This window comes from Arvicanthis niloticus, chromosome 7, assembly GCF_011762505.2.
Source record: "Arvicanthis niloticus isolate mArvNil1 chromosome 7, mArvNil1.pat.X, whole genome shotgun sequence".
Lineage (NCBI taxonomy): Eukaryota > Metazoa > Chordata > Mammalia > Rodentia > Muridae > Arvicanthis > Arvicanthis niloticus.
In genome coordinates this window covers 53,160,646-53,180,491 of record NC_047664.1, presented here as the reverse complement: position 1 = coordinate 53,180,491, position 19,846 = coordinate 53,160,646, and the positions used below count along the sequence as shown (strand labels likewise).

At 45.5% G+C, this 19,846-nt stretch overlaps 1 protein-coding gene across 1 annotated transcript in view; it reads left to right on the top strand.

The window, feature by feature from the left end:
- The first annotated feature begins 3,708 nt into the window (after window positions 1-3,708).
- Window positions 3,709-19,846, top strand: part of Adgra3 (adhesion G protein-coupled receptor A3) — a 94,786-nt gene continuing 78,648 nt past the window's right edge. The window contains exon 1 of the mRNA XM_034508936.2: window positions 3,709-4,169. Coding sequence (XP_034364827.1) covers window positions 3,955-4,169 — 215 coding nt within the window. The 5' untranslated portion in view covers window positions 3,709-3,954. The remainder of the gene's footprint in view (window positions 4,170-19,846) is intronic.

Here is a 19,846-nt window from a genome sequence, read left to right as displayed (position 1 = left end):
GAGGGATTAGATCTCCAGTGATTGGAATTACAGATGGGTGCTGGGAACCCAACCATAGTCCTCTGAAACAGCATTCAGTGCTTGAAATCCCTGATCACCTCTCTAGACTCTAGCTTCTTCTGAAACCAGATCACACATAGAGGTTTCTACAACTACTGTAAAGTCTCTGCAATCTAGCTAGGAAGCACTGACCTGGGCGACTAAGAAATAGAATTTTTGGTTACAATCTTCTCAAGCCTTTATGTTAAATTCATACAAACTTAAATTTATATACACTACTGAACAGCAAAATTGTTGATTCCCTTTTTGAGGTCACATGCCACCAAGGCTGGCTGGATAAGTGACTGGCCTGAGAAAAGCTTAAGAATGGATTTTTGGCAGTAACCTGCAGTGAAAGCCATAGGAAACAGGGAACATCAGGGAGCTGAAACTGTGCTGGGAACAGCTAACACACACAGATGTAAAATTCACAAAAAGAAAGCAATGTTCCAAGTTTAGATAATCATCTAGACCCTGGATCTAAACAATTCAGATTCTAAAGGGACAAAATTGAGGAAAGAGAGAATGATTTGAAAGGGGGATGAAGGAAAGCCTCTAGTGCGGGCAGTGGTGGTGCACACCTTTAATTCCAGCACTTGGGAGGCAGAGGCAGGCAGATTTCTGAGTTCAAGGCCAGACTGGTCTACAGAGTGAGTTCCAGGACAGCCAGAGCTACACAGAGAAACCCTGTCTTAAAAAACCAAAACCAAAACCAAAACCAAAACCAAAACCAAAACCAAAACCAAAACCAAAACCAAACCAAACCAAACAAAAAAAGCTTCTAGAAGCTCATTGTCTGGAGACAAGATACATAAAAGGAATTGTTAGCAGTAAATTTGGATAGACACACTTATTATCTGTGAACACATATATTAAAATATATTTTCATTACAGATATTCATGCAGACATATACAGTATTTTTTTTTTAAATCAAGAGAAACAACACATGTTCCATATTTCTTACAAACCTTACAAGATCAGTGGGTCTCAGCTGGTCTCTCTAGACCAGCAAATCTCAACTTGGGGGTCTCAATCCCTTTAGGGGCTGCAAATCAGATATCCTGGATATCAGATATTTACATTACTATTCATAATAGTAGCAAAATTACAGTTATAATGTAGCAACAAAACATGTCCTCACAACCTGAGGAACTGTGTGAAAGGGTCACAGCATTAGGAAGGCTGAGCTATTCTTGATAAAATGCTGAATGTGGTCCATATCCCATCCTTAAAGCAACAGCTGATGTGATACTGCCCTGTTTGTGTATGGTTAAGAAGCAACATCTTAGTTTCTATAGGACTTTCTACAATGAGACAGTCACAAACACAGTGAGAACTCAGGATCTAGGAAACCCTACAATTTCAAATGTTGTCATGTGCTCCAGGCCTGAGGGAGGAGTAGCAGTCACTGGACCTGTCTGGTGAGAAGATGTCAGGGTGAGAGTAGCTTAATTCCAGCTTAGGTTTTGGTGAAGCTGTAAACTCCACTGTCCTCTGAGATCTATGCAGTTCTAAGGAACGTCTCTCATGTCCTAGTGCTTGTATAGACTCAGTGCTCTGCACACTTTGAGGTCTACGGTGTTGGGAATTTCTAAAGCCTGCTCCACTGCGTGATTTGTTTTTTAATGACTTATTTTGAACGATCTTTTTTTCTTTTTCTTTTCTTTTCTTTTCGTTTTTGTTTTTCGAGACAGAGTTTCTCTGTGTAGCTGGGGCTGTCCTGGAACTCACTCTGCAGACCAGGCTGGCCTCGAACTCAGAAATCCGCCTGCCTCTGCCTCCCAAGTGCTGGGATTCATCTGAATGACTTCCTTGGAAGAAAGCTGAGCTTACCGTATATGATCATTTTCTCTGTATTTATCTCTAGATTCATGGTCTCATTTGGGACGTCTTCTTTTCTGGTGATTTCATACTTTAATGTTCTCAGCCGTAGTGAGGTACAAATCTGACGCCAAACTTAAAGTGTATGCTAAGTACCTCTCAGAACAGCCAAGGGCATTTACCTCCATGATAGGCGTCAACATTTTCATATAGTCTAAGTTCCCAGGCCAGTTTATTGCTGTATCAACAGTGACACGGTAAATAAAAACTTGCAAATTATTATGGTAAGATATTATTTTTATGGGGAGAACAGGTAAGGAAGGATGACACTATTGATTTTATTTGGGGAGGAGGGATAATCATCTTCAAATAAGTTCTACAGAACCGTGACCAACCTCACCGTAACAGAAAATACAAGTTTGCAGTCTATAGTTAGTTGTAAATTTAAAATGACTTAATAGTGCTATAATTTCTTACTCTTCTTAGTCTTGTAGGTACGGACTTGTGCTGTTCAACACATAGGTAGTAGCATTTAAAGCTAAATCTAATACAAATGAAATAGAATAAAAACCCCATTTCCTACAGAATTGTAGGTAAATTTTAAGCTCTATATAGCCACACTTGGCTAACTTGGATACTATAGGTCTAAGGTTCCCTCTTTTCCTTGTCACTTGCCAAGTTCCAGAGCCAGAATAATTCTATCGGCATTGAGTGTATTAGTAGATGCTGTGCACTACTGGGCTTAGATATTAGTTCAATCACAAGAAGTGTCAAATGATATATACTGTTTGGGCTTATCTAAGTGTTATGGTAATTTATTTATTATCGAGAAGTTAGAAATAATTTTTTTTCAGAGGTCTCTTAGACCCAAGTAAAACATGCCTGCCATGGACCCTGCCTCTCTTCCGGTTCTTTCGATGTAAGACCAAGCAGATGGAATATCCACTCCTGTCTTTGTGACAGAGTGGCTGTGTTCAAAGGGACAGACTGATTGGGCACAGGTGTGCACACAGGTGCCACGCCCTACCTGTGGTTGAGTGGAGGCAGCAGGGGAAGTAAAGCCAGCAGGGGACGGACAAGCCATGGGCTGTGATCACCTGCTTCTTACCTGCTCTATTACAGGGTTGAACTCCAAAGTACAAGTACGTGAGGTTTCTGTGTACCAAGCTTCCCTTCCTGGATGTTAAGGAAGTCTGTTTCTCAAGGGAGAATAAAACTCATTTTGTTGGCTTGTATAGTCTCTATAAACTTTAAACATAGGGTAGGCGAACCCTGGTCTTACAAATGTGAGGGTGGGGTCTGCGGTCTTAGGATGAATAATAAAATTCAGCTGGAGCTTCTTGGCTGCTTCCTCACTGTTGCTCCAACTGGTTAACATCTGAGCTACCTGTGGACTCAGAAATTTCGGTCTAATGGTCCCCAAGCATGCTCAGCCCGCCCACAACTGTTGCTGCTGCAGGCCAGGAGCAGCTTCCGAGTTCAGTGTAGTGGGAAGAAACCTGTTTCCTGCTCTGGCGGATAATGGGGCAGATGAAACTTTCCGACTTTGTCTTTCTTTGGAAAAATTGGCTTCAGGCTCTTTTCCCTCCTCAGGTTGGAGAAAGGAACTTCACCCTCTCTGGCCAGGGCTCTTAGGGGTGTGTAGGGCGGCTTTGTCTGCCAGGCGGCGGCGCCAGGAAACCTGGAGCAGAGGCGCAGGGCTGCTGGAGTTGGGACTAGTCTAGAACTTTCTTCCGCCTGGTCCAGGAGCAGCCGAGTTCCGGCCAGGACCTGGGGGCGTGCCCGGGTCGGGGTCGGGTCGGACGGCGGCCCCGGGCGCGCGCGGGGCTGGGGTGGGAGGAGCGGTCGCGTGGGGAGGAGCCGGCGGGAGGAGGCGGTGCTCCCGCGGTCCGAGCGGCGAGCTACGACCCAGCGGCCCTGACCCCGCGGCTCCGCGGAGGGCGAGCGCGGCCGCGGACAAAGGAGCATGTCGTTGGGAAGCACGACCGATCCTCCGGCCGCCGGGAGGCTCGGGCCACCGCCAAGCCCGCCCCGCCCCGCCGCCGCCCGCTAGGCCGGTGCCGCCTCTCGGCCCCGCAGGCCCGGTCAGCGGCATGGAGCCGCCGCCGCTGCTGCTGCCGCTGGCGCTGCTCGCCCTGTTGTGGGGAGGAGAGCGCGGCGCCGTGGCGCTGCCCGCGGGCTGCAAGCACGACGGTCGGGCCCGGGGTACCGGCAGGGCGGCCGGCGCCGAGGGGAAGGTGGTGTGCAGCAGCCTGGAGCTCGCTCAGGTTCTGCCTCCGGACACCCTGCCCAACCGCACGGTCACCCTGTGAGTAACCCAAGACGCCCCGCTGCCCTTTCCGGGGGTTCCCTCGCTCCCGGGTGCGCCGAATGGGCGCGGGGGTCTCCCGGGTATACACGCTCCTTTGTGTGCGCGCGGCGGCGGGCTGGGGGTGGTGCTGGAGAAGCCTTGCGGCTTACTGTGGGACCTGGGTGGCCGATCGCCCTCGCAACCACTCTGCTCCTCGTCTGCTAGTTTGCAAAGAAAAGTTTTCGGGGTTCCCGGGCGCGTCGCATGCCATCCCTGCTCTTGCTCTGCTCCGGCCGCCGAGTACCACGTGAAGATGCTAATAAATACTCAGTCGGTGCAGTCAAAGCTCATTCATCCTGGCTCGGGGCTTCCTAGGAAACACCCTGCGTGCTTCTAAGTGTTCATCCTAACTGTGGAAATGAAGTTGCACCTGAGATAGACCCAATTTGCCGGACGCCGCCGTAGCTTAGGATGGCTCTGTGTGGTCCCCAAACCTCTACGAAGCCCTTGCCGTTTTCTGTCTTAGCTTTAGTGCTCTTTCAGAACAACTTCGTGAACTAATTCGGAGAAATGTAAGATAAAGTTGTTCAAATCCATTTCAGCCCCATACTGAAGTCTGAAAGCTCTCAGTGGAAAGCCAGAACTTCGGGATGGGATTGAAAACTGTGTGTCGTTGAGTGAGCCCTCCAGAGGGTGGAGGGACTTCGGGCTTTTCATGTGGGCTTCCACCTGGAAGGAAAAGTTTGGTAACTGAACTGTGCTATAGGATCCAGGGTTCAGTCTTGGAAACGAGGCTCTTTGTGCCAATTGGACTGAACTGTTGGCCCAGTGACTTTAGACTCGTTTTCTGTGAAAGATGAATTGGTCTGGAAAAGTTTGAGTCAGAGTGTTTCTAGCGGATATTTTGTCGGGCTGAAATCTGAGTCCCTGGGCTTCATGTTCCCCTATGTTGTTTTGATAGGTTTCTTAAAAAAGAATCAGGGCTGCCACTGTACACACATAAAGGCAAAGACGTGTGATCTATGAAACGATTTAAAGTCGGATTTTCAGTTTTGCCCCACTAGACAGAAGGATAATTGGTGGGATGGATACACATACCATTGTCAACACCTTTATTGACTCATTTCCACCCCCTCCCTCTCTTTCCTCTTTGCTTCTTTCTCTTTTGATGAGACCTTTAACACAAGAAACTGTTTTCTGCTCACATAGGTTGAAGATGGGTAAAGTAGTTTTTGTTTTCGTGGGCTCTTACAAACACAACGCTTTGGTGTTGTCTTTGCCATTTGGCAGTGTGGAGTCAGGAGTTCTATTTATTTAGTTTTTGGTCAGATGCTTTGAAGTGAAAAATGTGGTTCCTTAATTACAGTCTGAGTATGGTGGAGAAAGGCCCAGTGTTGGAGAAGTCCCTTGTGACTGAAAACATTAGTCACACAGTGACTTGACTTAAGTAGTAACACTCCAGTAAATGCTGGGTCAGTGAGTGGCACTCAACTTGATTCCTGTTTACGTTTACTTTTCCTGAACTGGATCAATTACGTGTAAATTATTGACACAATTGGTGATATTGTATAAAATCACCTTTTGGCTTATCACCAATTATTACACCAGACTTTGCGTGAGTGTAGCCGTTTAAGGCCTTTGAGATGTCATTTTGATCTTTTTTTTTTTTTTTTTTAATGTCTGAAAGCTGTTTAGATTAAAAAAAAATAATAAAAATAATAAAATGAAGTGACTAAGAAGTCCGTAAAGGCTCAGTTAGGTTGCTGATAAAGCATGGTCAGAGTATTCCAAGCCTGTTGGAAGGCCTCACAGGCTACTCACTTCATATTGCTACAAAAGCTTTCAAAGGAACTGTGGGTAAGGGCAGATTCAGGTTCCCATAGTGATGGTGTGTCGGGTCCTGGGCCCAGGTTCTTGCCCTGCAGCTGAGGTGCTTCTCATCAGACACGCACACGCCTGCCTTCATTGTTAGTTCAATGTCCTTTGCCTTTGAGAGGCTTCTTGGTAGAAGCTTCTGTGTGGGAAGTTTGGGTTGCCTGCTAGTTTCCTAAGGCTGCTGTAGATTGCTACAGACTTGGCTCTTTGAAATAATAAATTTATTCTTCCTCCGTTCAGGAGACCAGACAGAATCTAAGATGTTAGCTTCAGAAACTAGGATAGACTCCTTCCTTGACTCTATTAGCATCAGATGCCCTTCAGTTATGATTGGTATACTTTAGCCTCCACATCTGAGTTACCTGCCTCTCTTTCCTTGTGTCTTAGTGCCTTAGGTGGCTCCCCCACCCTGCCCTCTCCCCTCCTCCCCTCTTCCCCTCCTCCCCACCCTGCCCTCTCCCCTCCTCCCCTCCTCCCCTCCCTCCCTCCTCCCCTCCTCCCCTCCCTCCCTCCTCCCCTCCTCCCCTCCTCCCCTCCTCCCCTCCCTCCCCTCTCCCCTCTCCCCTCTCCCCTCTCCCCTCTCCCCTTTCCCCTCCCTTTCCCCCTCTCACCCACTTTCAAAAAGGAACAGTCTTGGATTGGGATAGGGTCTACTTTAAGTTCAGGATCATCTCTTACTTTGTTATTCCTGTGAAGACCAATTTTCCAAATAAAGTTACAAAAGTAGAGACAGTTGCATAGGACTTGGACAAATATCTTTTTGCATGTTAATTGCCATATATCTCATTATAGCACAGAAATAAAATCAAGATCTGGGGTGGGGAATAGCTCATTGGATGAACACAATGGTCCTAGTCCTTACAACGTTTTGAGTTTGATTCTCATCACTGCAAAAACAAACGACTGTTCTTCTTGAGCGATACACAGGTATTTGGGGAACCATTTCTGAGTAAATCTTAGAGTGGTATGGTAAATGTTTTATTACTGGGATGCACATTGAGCAGAAAAGGACTCACCCAGAGGAAGACAGCAAACCTTGGCACTTGGTTTGATCCACAGTCTGAAAATCCTGAGCCAATTTTGGGAAAATGAAGACAACTGAAGAAAATAGTTGACAGAGAGAGGCAAAGAGGAAGTTGAAGGTGGGGTGCTCCAGCATGCTAAGGCTCCCGGAGGGCAGTACTCAGTTAGGGTGGCATTGGAATGTTAGGGTCAAATGCCTCTTGCCTGGATGCTCACGAGAGAGACATTAGAAGATAGCTGGCTGCCTGGTTTAGTTTTTAGGCCTCAAGTGTGTGTGGCCAAGGGTTTTCAGTGAGCTGTCATGTTGCTGCAGAGAAGAAAATTTAATTGGTTTGGATTGTGAGGATGACAAGGACAGGCTAGTTTTCCGTCTGTCGAGGACATTGCTAGAGCTGGACACCGAGACACTTTTCAACCGTGAGTGTGAACAGTTCTTACTTCTGAAGCTGTTTATCAAAAGAAGCTGAGCAAACGTCTTTGGCTTGAGCAGGTGTGGTCCTAGGTTGGCTTGTAGATTTTGTTAAGGAATTAAGTTGTATTTATGAATTTTACAGATATATTGAACAAAAAAAGCCTGCATTTAATAGTTTTACAGGGAACAAAGTATTTACTACATTCCTGTATTTTATACGAAATATTATTCACTATGTTACTTTAAAAGTTCTGAGAACTTGATTGGCTCAAAGCTTTACAGGTTTGGCCATATGTGTCCACGTGTATTGTCTTCACAGTAATTGTAGGAAAAGAATTAAGTCAGGAATTGTCACTCAGGAATGAAGTCTAGTTTTCTCTTAGACTGTTTGAAAATGAAAACAGTGTATGTGAGCTTGGGTTTTGGTTATATAAAATGTTAAGTTTGTTTTCTGTCGGTTGATAACTGTTGAGAAACCTCTGGTGTGGCCCAGTATCAGGTACAAGGAAGGGAACTCTTGGAGTGTTCTGGAACTTAAACATTGTTGGAGAGAAAGGACAGGAGATTAAGAGTGGGCACCATTCAGGTACAATTAAAGAATTGCAGTAATTATACAGAAGTCATGCACTGCTTTCCTATGTTTTAGGAGACTTGAAAGGGGGAGAATTCTAGGGAGGTACAGAGTCCCTGGGAAGTATTTCTTTCTTTCCTGGGAGAAATAAAGACTTGAGTAGGGCCTCAGAGAAGGGAAAGATTCGATTGGAGGATAGAGATCATTCGAGGCGTGAGGGGGCTGGCTGATTAGCACCCCAGCTGGACTGGGGATCTTGTGTGGGGCCACTAGTGTAGAGATAGCTTATGGACATTGCCTTTACACGCTTGGTATTTCACATACCTGCCTTGTTGGTCTTGAGAAGGTGGGGGCGTAGGGGTCCCAGGCAGAAACCAGGGGATGGTGGAACTCGAAGAGATCGTAAATGAGACTACTTTCCTGGAGGAGCCACTGAGGCAGTTGGAGCAAAGAGAAGACTAATCATGAGATTTCAAAGTGGGAGAAGGTGCCTGGTGGCAAGGTGCCCAGAGATCATGTGCAGAGAGACCAGGCCTGGTCTTCGACAGCTGACGGTTTGACAGCCTGTCAAGAACCATGTCCATACACTGCAAGTTAAAGATGCCAGGCTATGTGGTTGAAGGGAGAAGGGAATTGGGAAAGGTATAGTCAGAATATGGATGAGACAGGAGTTGTGGATGAAGGAAAGCAGGTGTTCTTAAAGGGTTTGGGTTTCCTGGGGCATATGGGAGTCTATTGAGTGGGATTGGAGAGAGTTGCCAGGAGGAGAAATGGCAGTGGAAGGAACGATAGACGGGGCTGAGCATACGTAGAATGTGTGGCTTTTGTTGCCAGCAGGGACTTTCCATCTCTGCCAGAGTGAGAGGAGACAAGGTATAACCAGGCATGAAGGAACAAGTGTGCAGGCAGCTGTAGGTGGGAGGGAGAGGGGCTTCTGTGTTCCCTAAGATTATAGATGAAGGAAGAATATTGAGGGAGGATGGTGGGAAGAGGAGGGGAAGGAGGTTCCTTTTGGAGAGTCACGGCATGGGGTTGCATAATGTTAGCAGGGTGGAGTCCTGTCCAGTTTGGTCCTATGATGGGACTCAAATTGAGAAGGAAATAGCCAGCAGGCTGCTTTCTCCCATTGTGTTCAGCCTGTACCCACAGCTCCTTGTTGGTAGCAGGCGTCTCCCTAGCCACAAGTGTAGTCACACAGAGAGAACAGAGTGACTTTTATAAAACACCCTTTTAGTTAACCGGTGGTGATCCCCGGTAGCTAATGGGTAAGGTTTGAATTCAAGATCTTGCCTCTGTAGCCTTATTGTTCTACATCAAACAGGTTAGTTTTTCTTTCTGAAGGCATCTTATTGTAGTTTACGGTGCTGAGTGCTGGTGGCTCCGATCCACTAAGGTATGCAGCTTTTTCTACAGAGTCTGTCCCAGAGATCAGGGTCCTCAGAAGGGAGTCTTAACCCATTTTTCCTCTGTGGGTTGTTTCCCTCTAGCAGAGGTGCCTCTCCTTGTCCCCTGAGCACAGTTTGTACTCAGGCTTCTATAGAACTTGGAATCTGTGTTCTGGTGAATTCTGCATCCTTCACAGTCTGGCTCAACTTCTGTGAATTCTTCACTGACTGTCCTCATAGCTTGGTCTTAAGTTATTTTGTATTTCTCTTCTCTTTCCTCCTTTTTCTCCTCCTCCTGTCATGTCTCTCTACTCCTAAGGCCTCCTGTGGGCTAACAACATGAGGAGCATCTGTCCCATACTCCTGCGTCACTTCCCATGATACTGGATAGCCATGCATATAGCCTTGAAGGGAATAGTTTGGAGGAGACCTATCTGATAGCAAGTATTCTTTATTGGCAAGCATATTGTCAGCAAAGATTCAAGAGCAGATGATAGAAAATGAAGAAGAGTGGAGGGCGAATGAAGGGTGTGAATTTCACACTGGTACAGCCAATGAGGACATTTATTTATTTTAGTCTGGTTCAGTAATACATAGCTCTGGGACCCATAATTCAGAAATGGGTGTAGTAGGTGCATCTACAGTTACACTTGACCTACTTGATGTTCTGTAGCAACTTAGATTTCTACAAGGAATATTTCATAGAAACAGTCCAGGTTGTTGGATAGAATTAGGCATTTTTGATCCTTGAATACGTATCTCCTATCTTAAGTTTTTATGATATGATGTCAAGGTTTTGCATAACTCTGCTCCTAAATCCTGTTGCTTCTTGCCTGTTTAAAGTCCTTTAGCATCTGGAATACAGGAGAGCAGTTGCAGGGTTTGGCAGTATGCCAGGTCAAGATACAAAGAAACCTTGGAAAGTTTGGAGATGTTTGTTCCATTGCTGTCCCTCCTTCTGTTTCCAAGAGTCCGGTAAAGATGGCTTTAAAAAGCAAGTAAAGAGAAGCAAAATAATATTATAACAACAACAACAGCAGCAACAACAACAACTTGAAAGTAAATCAGGAAGTGATCTAGGATATAGACTTTCTTTTTACTTATTTATTCTGTTTTCTTACTGGCCCCTATTCCTGGCAAGCCTCCTGCCTCTGTCTTTTCAGTGGAGAGTGCTGAGCTTCAATGACAAGCATTGTAGCACCATGCATGGTGGGTTAGTTTCTTATGGTGACTTTAATTTATCTGCTCCTAGGGATGCTGTTCTGCCTTGACTCTGGAAATGTTATGTCCAGAGACTACAAGGAATGCACTATTAACATTTTTCTGTAAATAAAAAAAAATTTACATTTACACTTAAACTGTGAGTTTAAGTGGCATGTTAAATCAGTCTTTAAGATTAAAAAGCTGCACATACAAACTTGGTCTTTAAGGTTTTAATGTTGGCCAGCAACTCAAGTTTGATTTTAATATTCCTTGTATGGTTTATCTTGCATGCATGTTCAAATTCAGCTTAATGCAGGAGGCAGTTTAAACAGCAAGCAGTCCTCCCAAGGTTTCCTTTTGACTGACTTTGCATCAATTTTGCGTGTCCAGTTAGGGGATCCCTTCAAGCCAGGGTGGCCTCCACATGCTCTCCTGTGCCGTCACTCCTCTTGGCTCTTCGCTGCTGTGCTGAGCGCAGAGCAGACCCTGGCTTTGCTCTTGCACTTTGTTCAGCAAAGTGTTCCTTGTCCTGTGACTCTTCCTGTTTAGGGCCTGAGGGGATCAAGTAGGTCAGACCCACCCATGCTGTCTTTCTAGCCACAGCCTCTTCCCTCTAGCCCACAGACTGCTGGCCTGGGTTTGAACCTGTGCTTCCTCCATACAGTGAAGACTGACAGACGAGAAGTCACTTTTAATGTTTACTCCTCTTTCTTTTCTTTGTGGTAAATATCTGAGTATGCAACTGCTTGAATCCACTTAACTACTAGCTATTCAGATTTGTGGTAGTTTCAAGTCTTAAGACTCTTTTAATATTTAATTAATTCAAGGGTTTCTTGTTTGTTTGTTTTGTTTTGTTTTTGGTTTTGTTTTTTGCCTGTTAGATCTACTCTATCCCAGTCTGACAGTGCCATTCTGGTGCTCTGCCTCGTCCTCCTAGCCAGACAGTATGTGACATGCCTCTTCTCTCCTAGAGTGGATATGGCCGTCAGTCCAGCTCCTCAGGAACCCATGCTCTCCCACACTGCCACAGTCTGCTGAGATAGCAGAGCACAGAGATGGTTTGTGCACCTTTTGCTATTTTAGAGGCAGTGATGCTCTCTAAAGGGAGGTTTGGAAGGCAGGTTTAGTTAGGCAGGACTTTGCCAAAGGGGCCCAGTAGTGAATCTTTTGTTCCATTGACCATGGTCGTGTTGTTTTCTCCTTCTCATCATCTCCTGGGCACAAAGCCTCTCTGCAGCCCCATGTTTCCGACTTGCAGCACACAGTCACATTGTTATTCACGGAGGTTTCTCCAAGGTTTTCACGTCAGGACATGATGTGTGCAGATGGTGGTGAAGGAAGGTAGTTAATGATACTCCTCAGGCTGTGTCCAGAGGTAGGGAGATGAAGGATGCTCCTGGCCTTTCTCTATCCCATCCCTGGGGAAGAAGGGACTGGTTGTCTTCTTTCCTGAAGCCTGATTGATAATGTGCTGTTGAAAATTTCATTTGCATCACCTAGGAACATTAAATATTCCCATATCTGGAGAGTAGACCTGTATCCACATGCAGTTGTTCAGGGATGGGATCCCAGACATTGATGATTTTTCACTGAGTCCAATGACACCTCGGATTAAAGAAACCCATTATGGGGGCTGGAGAGATGGCCCATCGATTAAGAGAACTGACTGACTGCTCTTCCAGAGGTCCTGAGTTCAAGTCCCAGCAACCACGTGGTGGCTCAGAATCATCTGTTATGGGATCCGATGCCCTCTTTTGGTGTGTCTGAAGACAGTGACATTGTACTTACATAGATAAAATCTTAAAAACAAAACAACAAAACAAGCAAAGCAACCATTGTAAGATATCCCAGTTCAGGGTTAATTGTGGCTACCAGCTGTCCTCTGCTCCAACAAAGGAAGCTGGAAGAAAGAATCCAGAAACAAACTGAGGGCAGCTGGCTCTGGGAGGTGGGGAGAGGCTGTTCTAAGTGTAGACTGGAGGGGTGAAATTAAGAGAGGTTCCTGGCTCAGTTAGCTGAGAGCTGTGGGCTGGGGCCTTGTTGACAGGAGACTAAATGAACAGCTGGGAGACTCAGGTGTGCAATCTAACACCGGATTTAATGTTAGGTCGGTGGGTGAGGGCGGGATGGTGTTAAAGATAGGCTGTGGAGATAAACAACTGGACCTGAAAGGGCCTGACAACTGCCACCATTTGTCCCACTGGTATTTGAGGGCCTGCTGCTGTGTGTTTGATTTGGGATGGGCAACAAAACGGAAAAGGTTCCTCCCTGCTCAGGGTTCCACCCTTTAATGCTCTTTGTTAGATTTAAAACTCAAGGTCCAGTTTCTGCGCATGAACTCTCTCAGAGAGCAGAGCTGTCAAGTTGAGATGCTGAGTCACCCAAATCTTCTAAAACTACCACAGTCTGAACTGCTAGTTGCTGAATGCATTCAAGCAGTTTAAAAAGTAGGATCCCCACTGTGAAGAATGCCACAAGCAAAGAATGAACCTCCAACACCAGTTCTGGGCTTTGGGCCGGCTTCCGCTGGCTTCTCAGTGTGAAGGGCCACACATATATGCAGGTGGACTGCAGTTCGCAGCTTGCAGGCAGGTAGGAGAAGGAAAATGAAGAAGCTGAGGGTGGCGGAGACACGGCTTCTGCACGGGGCTGAGCTCTGGTCTTGCACTTGTATTTTCCTCAGGTTCTGAAAGAGAAACAAAAAAGTTGAATGACTGGTCAGATGAAAGAAAAGGAGATAATTTAGTTCTCAGTGTGCTTTAATATATAACTTAACCTATGGAAGGGTCATTTGTGTTTGGCCAAACTTCTGAACATTTACAGTTTCGCTTTTTTTTTTTTTTTTTTTTTGGTTCCTATTGGCACAAGGTTTCTATGCAATAAGTCACCATCTGATACTTTATTCTTTTCTTGCTGTTTGGGCTGGGCCTGAAGGAGGCAGGCCTGTAGACCTTGTGATGTTGACTTCACAGTTGGCAGGTGTGCTGGGGACATGGCTGGAGATTGCAGAGCACACAGCTCCTTGCCAGACTCTGAGTCAGCTCAGCCATCAGGCACATGCCAGTTACTGTCAGCTTCTTATCAGCTCACTTGTCCTGCATTCTTGGTTCTGAGTTTAAATAAAACCCAAATCTTCTATCTGCTGCTCTTTGTATTTCTTCCCATATTTTACCTTCTTAAATTTAAAAGTAAGCTTTGTATATTTGTCATTTTTCCAGAATGGTCACTGCGGGTATGGGGACTGACCACAGGTCTGTAGAATTGTGTATTCTACACAAAGAAGGCTACTCTGGCAGTCTGTTAAGAACTTTTATTGATCCCATTTCGGATCTCGCCCAATGACAGTGTTATCACAGCAAGAGAAAAACCTTTATATGGCTTGTTAGCCCTGTATGTGAACGTGCTGCCCTGCCCACCTGTTGAAGGTTTTACTTGCAGACTATGCTGTTTCTCCAGAGGGGCTCTCTTCTGGGGCTGGAGGTAATACTGGGCTCCTGGGGATCATTTCTCCCAGATCTCAGTGTCTTCCCCTCCCCAGGGCAAGCATTGACTGAAACTGGGCTGCGGATCTCTCTTGTCTGACTGACCCCAGCCAAACTGTGTCCAGGGCAGTTTCACTCCCTCTGTCAGGAGCGCTTGCTGTAGAGACAGTTAACATGGACTCCTGTGCTGGCCTGGCATTTCTGTCTAAATCCCCCTTGGATTTAATTGAAGGAAACTCTGAGCAGCCCTTATGTGGAATGGTAATGAAGGTCCTTTAACACCCGATGGTAATGTTTTCTTTCTTTAGGCCTGCTTGATTCTGAGTCTAATTAAATTGATTCCTTTCTCATCAAGATAAGACTTAAAAAGCCTTCTTGACTGTGCAGTTTCTCCCAACTTCTTGTGGGAAAGGTGAAGATAGATCGCTGGGTGGTGTCTAAGATGTCCTTTCGGTTAGTCTTATCAGGTTTTCTTTCTTTTTTTTTTTTTTAATGACTTTTATTAAGTATGGAATAGAAAAATACAGTGATAAGTATATTAAATAGTGCCTCAGTAAGCACAGATGGGCCTGCCCTTGGCATTAGGAAACAGAGCTTTGAGGCCCTCCCCAGTCATCCTGTATTCTCTTCACTGCCAGGCACCGTGAGGTTTGGATGCTTCTTGTTCTAGCTCTTGTAACCTTGTCTTCCATTTGCAGTCTGAAATCATGTGCCAGTGTTCTGTGTGATTGATAGGATGATGCTCTTTATAGTCCTAAAAATAATAACCATTATGTTTATGAGCCAATTCATTGTTAATGCCCACATATCCCATAATTTATTTTCGTTATTATATAACATGATATATATCTATAGCATGCATGTATTATTATTCAGCAACCTCTTGCTAGTGATATGTGTGTGTATGCATGTGAATGCATAACTATCTAGCTATGTCTCTTCCATATTTATCCTAAAATCTTTTAGTCAAGTATACCATGAGGCTTACACAGAATGTTTCCTTTTCAATATTGGTTTCTGGTTTGTCATTCTCCAAGCACAAGAGTAAACTTTCCCTCATGCCCAGGCTAAGAATTCTAATATGGTTGCAATGAGAACCTGGAATCTGCCTTGTACCCTGCTTGGAAAAGGTTAGCTCATCTTGCCCAGTGCCCACTTCCTACCTGATGTTTGCTTGTGATTTTGTGGGGTGACCCAATTTGGTGCCCCACTTTCTGACCAGAATGTATCAGGCTGTGGGTTCCTGATGGCCACATTAATCTCTGTATGAGCTTCAGGCACTGGAACATTTAATATTTCTCTGTACACGGAGGTCGTATTTCATTTCTCTGTTTTCTCAAGTTGGGCTAGGGAGGCATTTCTTCTCATTTTTAACTGAGATAGGATGAAAGTGTGGTAGCTAAGCCCTAAAATACTCAAAACTACTTACATGTGAGAATCCAACTTTACCTCCCACTGTATTCATCTGACTGCAGTGCCTGACTTAGCCACATGGATCTATCTGTTCTTCTTCCAGTTGCTTCCTGCCTGCTTCTCACATAGTTTCTGAAGGTGTCCTTGCCATGCTCTGGCATGGCCTTTCTCCTCTGTTCAAAGCTCCCCAGGATCCCCTGTAGCATGTGCTGCAGGTCCACTCTGCTCCGTGGCTCAGCTTCTTGAGTTCATGCTCTGGTTCCATCTTACTCAGCTGCTCTGTAGTTTTTGCCCCTTGCACACACTCTGCTGCCGAGGGTAGAGTTTCTGGCAGCCCCTCTGCATTTTTCTTATTTTGTTCTTTAGTTTTATGACTGCATTTGATATCACACTTCCAGATCATGGTATTTGAGCCACTGAATCTGTCCTTTCATCTCATGTGGTTTGGGCTAGAAAGCTCTTAGGAACAATCTAGACCAATGAAGGACAGTGGCCCCTGGGGCAAAGGGGTAGGTGTCATAAGTGTGAACCTCTGAGAAATACAAACTGTTTAGATTCTTTTAAATTACTTCAGCAATCCTAGTTAACTCTTCTATTTAACTAACTAGTGAACAACCTAGTTAACTCTTCTATCAGGTAGTGGCAGAGGAGGGTGTGGGGTATCCTGAGGTCCAGCACTGAGTGAAAAAGAGGTTCTTCTCTTCCTGGCCTGGAGGTGGGATAACAAGGGTGGCTCAGAGGTTTTCCTGCTCTTGAATGTCTATTTCACACTGGTCTGTGAGGCTGTGTGCTGTGCAGCTCTATTCTTTGGCCTAACCCCCATCACCTTCATTAGAGCAGCTGTAGCCCCGGCCAAGCAGTCTTTTCATTGTTGGCACGCACTCAGAATGAAGGGCTGGAGGGAGAGGGTCCTTGCCCTCCCACCTGAGATTTTGACAGCTCCATCCTGCACCTCCCTGCTGTTTGTGTACAGTTCTGTCCTAATTGCCCATGGTGGTCTCTGGATATGCTAGAGTGTAGTAGGAAGGGTGAGAAGTATAGGATTTCAGAAAACATCCTCCCACCTTTGAATGAGTTCATTTTGAGATCTGTAGCTTTCATTGTTGAAGTGACTCCAGCTGAGTGTCCTCATCCACAGGTACACAAGGTTTTTTAGAACAACCGCAATGATGAGGGGATATAGATGGGTCACCAGAAAGATTGGCAAGGACGGAAATGATGTTATAGGAATTGGCTCTTTTGGTTGTAGAGTCTAAGGAGTAGCCCAGTGTGTAACCTGGAAAAGCAGGGGAGCCTGTAGTGCGATTCACCCTGGAGTCAAGGCTCTAGGATCCAGAGCCTGCAGTACTGGTGCAAGTACAGCCTAGTGTGTCCTTCTGACAGGGCTAGGGGTGCCTGGGTAGCTGCTACACACTATTTCTCTGGTCCTGGGACAACCTTTGTAAAGTGGTTGACACAGGAGATTGGTGCACACTGAACCGCTTCCTTAGAGATGGCGGGCTGATGGAGAAACGGAGATGAGAAATTGGACGTAGCGCTTGAGGTTCCAGGGTCCCGTTGCTGAAGGGACGATGTTTATTGTCCCATTTGCTCTCCTTGCAGTAGTTGGGGGAGTGACTGGGACAGTCCTGCTTAGGTTTGTGATGTAGTGTTGGCTATTAATTAGGTCTGTCTTGCTCATCTGCATTCTTGAGATTGACTGTTTCATCCTAGAATCACAAATGACCTCACTTCAGACACAGCTGCCCTGCATACCTGGGAGGACTAAGACCATCATGGAGTGGGAGGGCATGGTAGCTGCCCAGTGTCTTCATCAGAAGATGAAGTCAGCATTTGCCACTCTTCCTAATGTTTAGGGAAGGTTCACGTTCCCTGTGCTTCTGAGCTTCAAGATCCCGGTTTAAAAGGAGGAAGCAGAGGGAATAACACCAGACTGAATGGTTTCAGGGAATCCACACTGGCTTTGCTAAGTGTAACCAGAGTGTAGCTCTTAGCTCATCACAGGTACTCTGGCCTTCACGAAGTGAGGTTTTGAGCTGGGCCGTCCTTAAGGGCTCTTTAAATGCCTGAATTCTGTGAATTTACATAGCTCACAAAACCAAATCAAACCTGACAAGATCACTGAGGTGTTTTTTAAAAGGCACAGACGTTAATGAAGCCCCAGTAGTTTTATTAGAGGGATTCATTGCATCATTATATGGCATTCACACAGTAAGTACAGGGGCTGTCTTCTTGGCAGAAGCAGCCAAGGAGGGCTGGAGAGGGTGGGGGCTACTAGGATTAGCATCTGCCCAGCCTGGTTCCTTCCCTGTCTTTATTCACTGCTCTTAGCTGCTCTAATTGCCCCTCATTGCCCGTTGAGACCTGCCTTCCTTCCCTGGGGCTAACCCCAACATCGGGACCTTGAGCTCTCTTGTGTTGACCGATTTCTTTCTTGTCTCAGTTCCTGTCTTTAAGATTTGAGCACTTGAGCAACCCATTAAGCATGTGAGCCCTGTTTTAGCCCTGTTTCTCCTTCAGCACAGGAACACGGATTTTTTTAGTAGCCCAGGCTGCTTGTCTGAATTTCTGAGCTGAGTGAATGTTTGGATATCCATTATATAGGAATTACAGGCATTTTCAGTTAGTAAAAATTTCCTCAGTGGAATATATTCTCATTCTCTCTCTCTCTCTCTCTCTCTCGGCATTTTCAGTTAGTAAATATTTCCTCAGTGGAATATATTCTCATTCTCTCTCTCTGTCTCTCTGTCTCTCTCTCTCTCTCTCTCTCTCTCTCTCACACACACACACACACACAGAGAGAGAGAGAGAGAGAGACAGATTAACTATGCTCCACTATACCTTTCACCCTTGCAAATATTTTACCAATTGAGTGATCTCTCAAAACCCTCAAAAGATGGTTTTTTCTTTTTTTCTTCCCTCCCTCTCTTCCCCTCTTCCTTTCTCCCTCCCTCCCCCTTCCTCCCTTCCCCCTCCCTCATCTTTGGTAATTTCTTTTAATATGGCTGTAGTTATTTAGGTTCTATATAGAGAGCTCTCCAGTGTCTACATGTTGATTCCAGGCTGGGTAGTTCAGTTGGTGGCGTGCTTGCCCAGCCTGTAGACTTCCTGGGTGTAGTCTCCAATGGTACATGTGTTAGATACATTCACAGTGGTGTCTGCCTGGTAATCTCAGCATTTGGGAAATAGAGAAAGGAGGTCAGAAATTCAAGGTCATCCTCAGCTTCATAGTACTGAGTTCTCTACCAGCCTAGGGTGCATGAAAGTTTATCTCAAAACAAAAAAAAAAAAACAAAAAAAAAAAACCAACCCCCTCCAAAAAAAAAAAAACCAACCAACCAACCAAACAAACAAACAAAAAACAAGGTGAGAGGCTGGAGAGATGGCTCAGAGGTTGAGAGAATTGACTGCTCTTCCAGAGGTCCTGAGTTCAATTCCCAGCAACCACATGGTGGCTCACAGCTATCTATGATGAGATCTGACAGAATGGCTCTCATCAGCAACCACAGATCCTTGGGGACTGTACTGGAGAACTACATGAGAACAAAAGACTGAGCAGCCATTAAAGATAAGGCCAATCAGAGCATAATGTGTGAACTGTGCCAGGTTCTGTGGTATGTTTGGGAGTGTGGGAGTTCCCTTCATACTTCCCTCAGAGGTCAGTACTCTGATGGACCCTGCCTCATGCTTTGGGAAGTCTGACGGAGAAAGCAGCCCATAAGGTTCCGAGGTCACTGGACTACTAAGAGATGGAACCAGGTTTGAGCTCAGGCAGTTTGCATCCAGAGCCCATCTTAATCCAAGGATAGATTGACGGCAGTGTAAGCTGAGATTCTGAGGTGACCCTTCAGCTCTCAGAATCCAGCTTGAGTCTGGTAAGCAATGATCCATGTACCTACATTGATGAGTCCATAATAGCTTTAATTCTATTTTAATGCTGGTTAGCAGTTTTTGGTCTTATCATCCCTAAATCAATCATATTTAGTACTTGGAAAATGCCTGTAGCCTCTTTTTTTTTTATCATCCCTATTAATTTCTTATCTCAGCTATATTTATCAAAGAAGCTTCTCCCTGGTCTGTCAGTTGATTTCCTTAAAGTTACTTTAAAATGTATTTTCATTATTTTTAATTACATGTGTAGGTGTGTGTCTGGAATGTGGGGTCATGCCCATGGATTGTATGTCCTCTAGAGCTGGACTCAGGCTGTTGTGGGCTGAGTGACGTTGGTGCTAGAACTGTGTTCTCCCCTCTAAGAACCACAGGTATCTGCACTCTTCAGTGCTGACTGCTGAGCCACCTTTCCCTCCTTGAAGTAACTTTAACCAGGACAA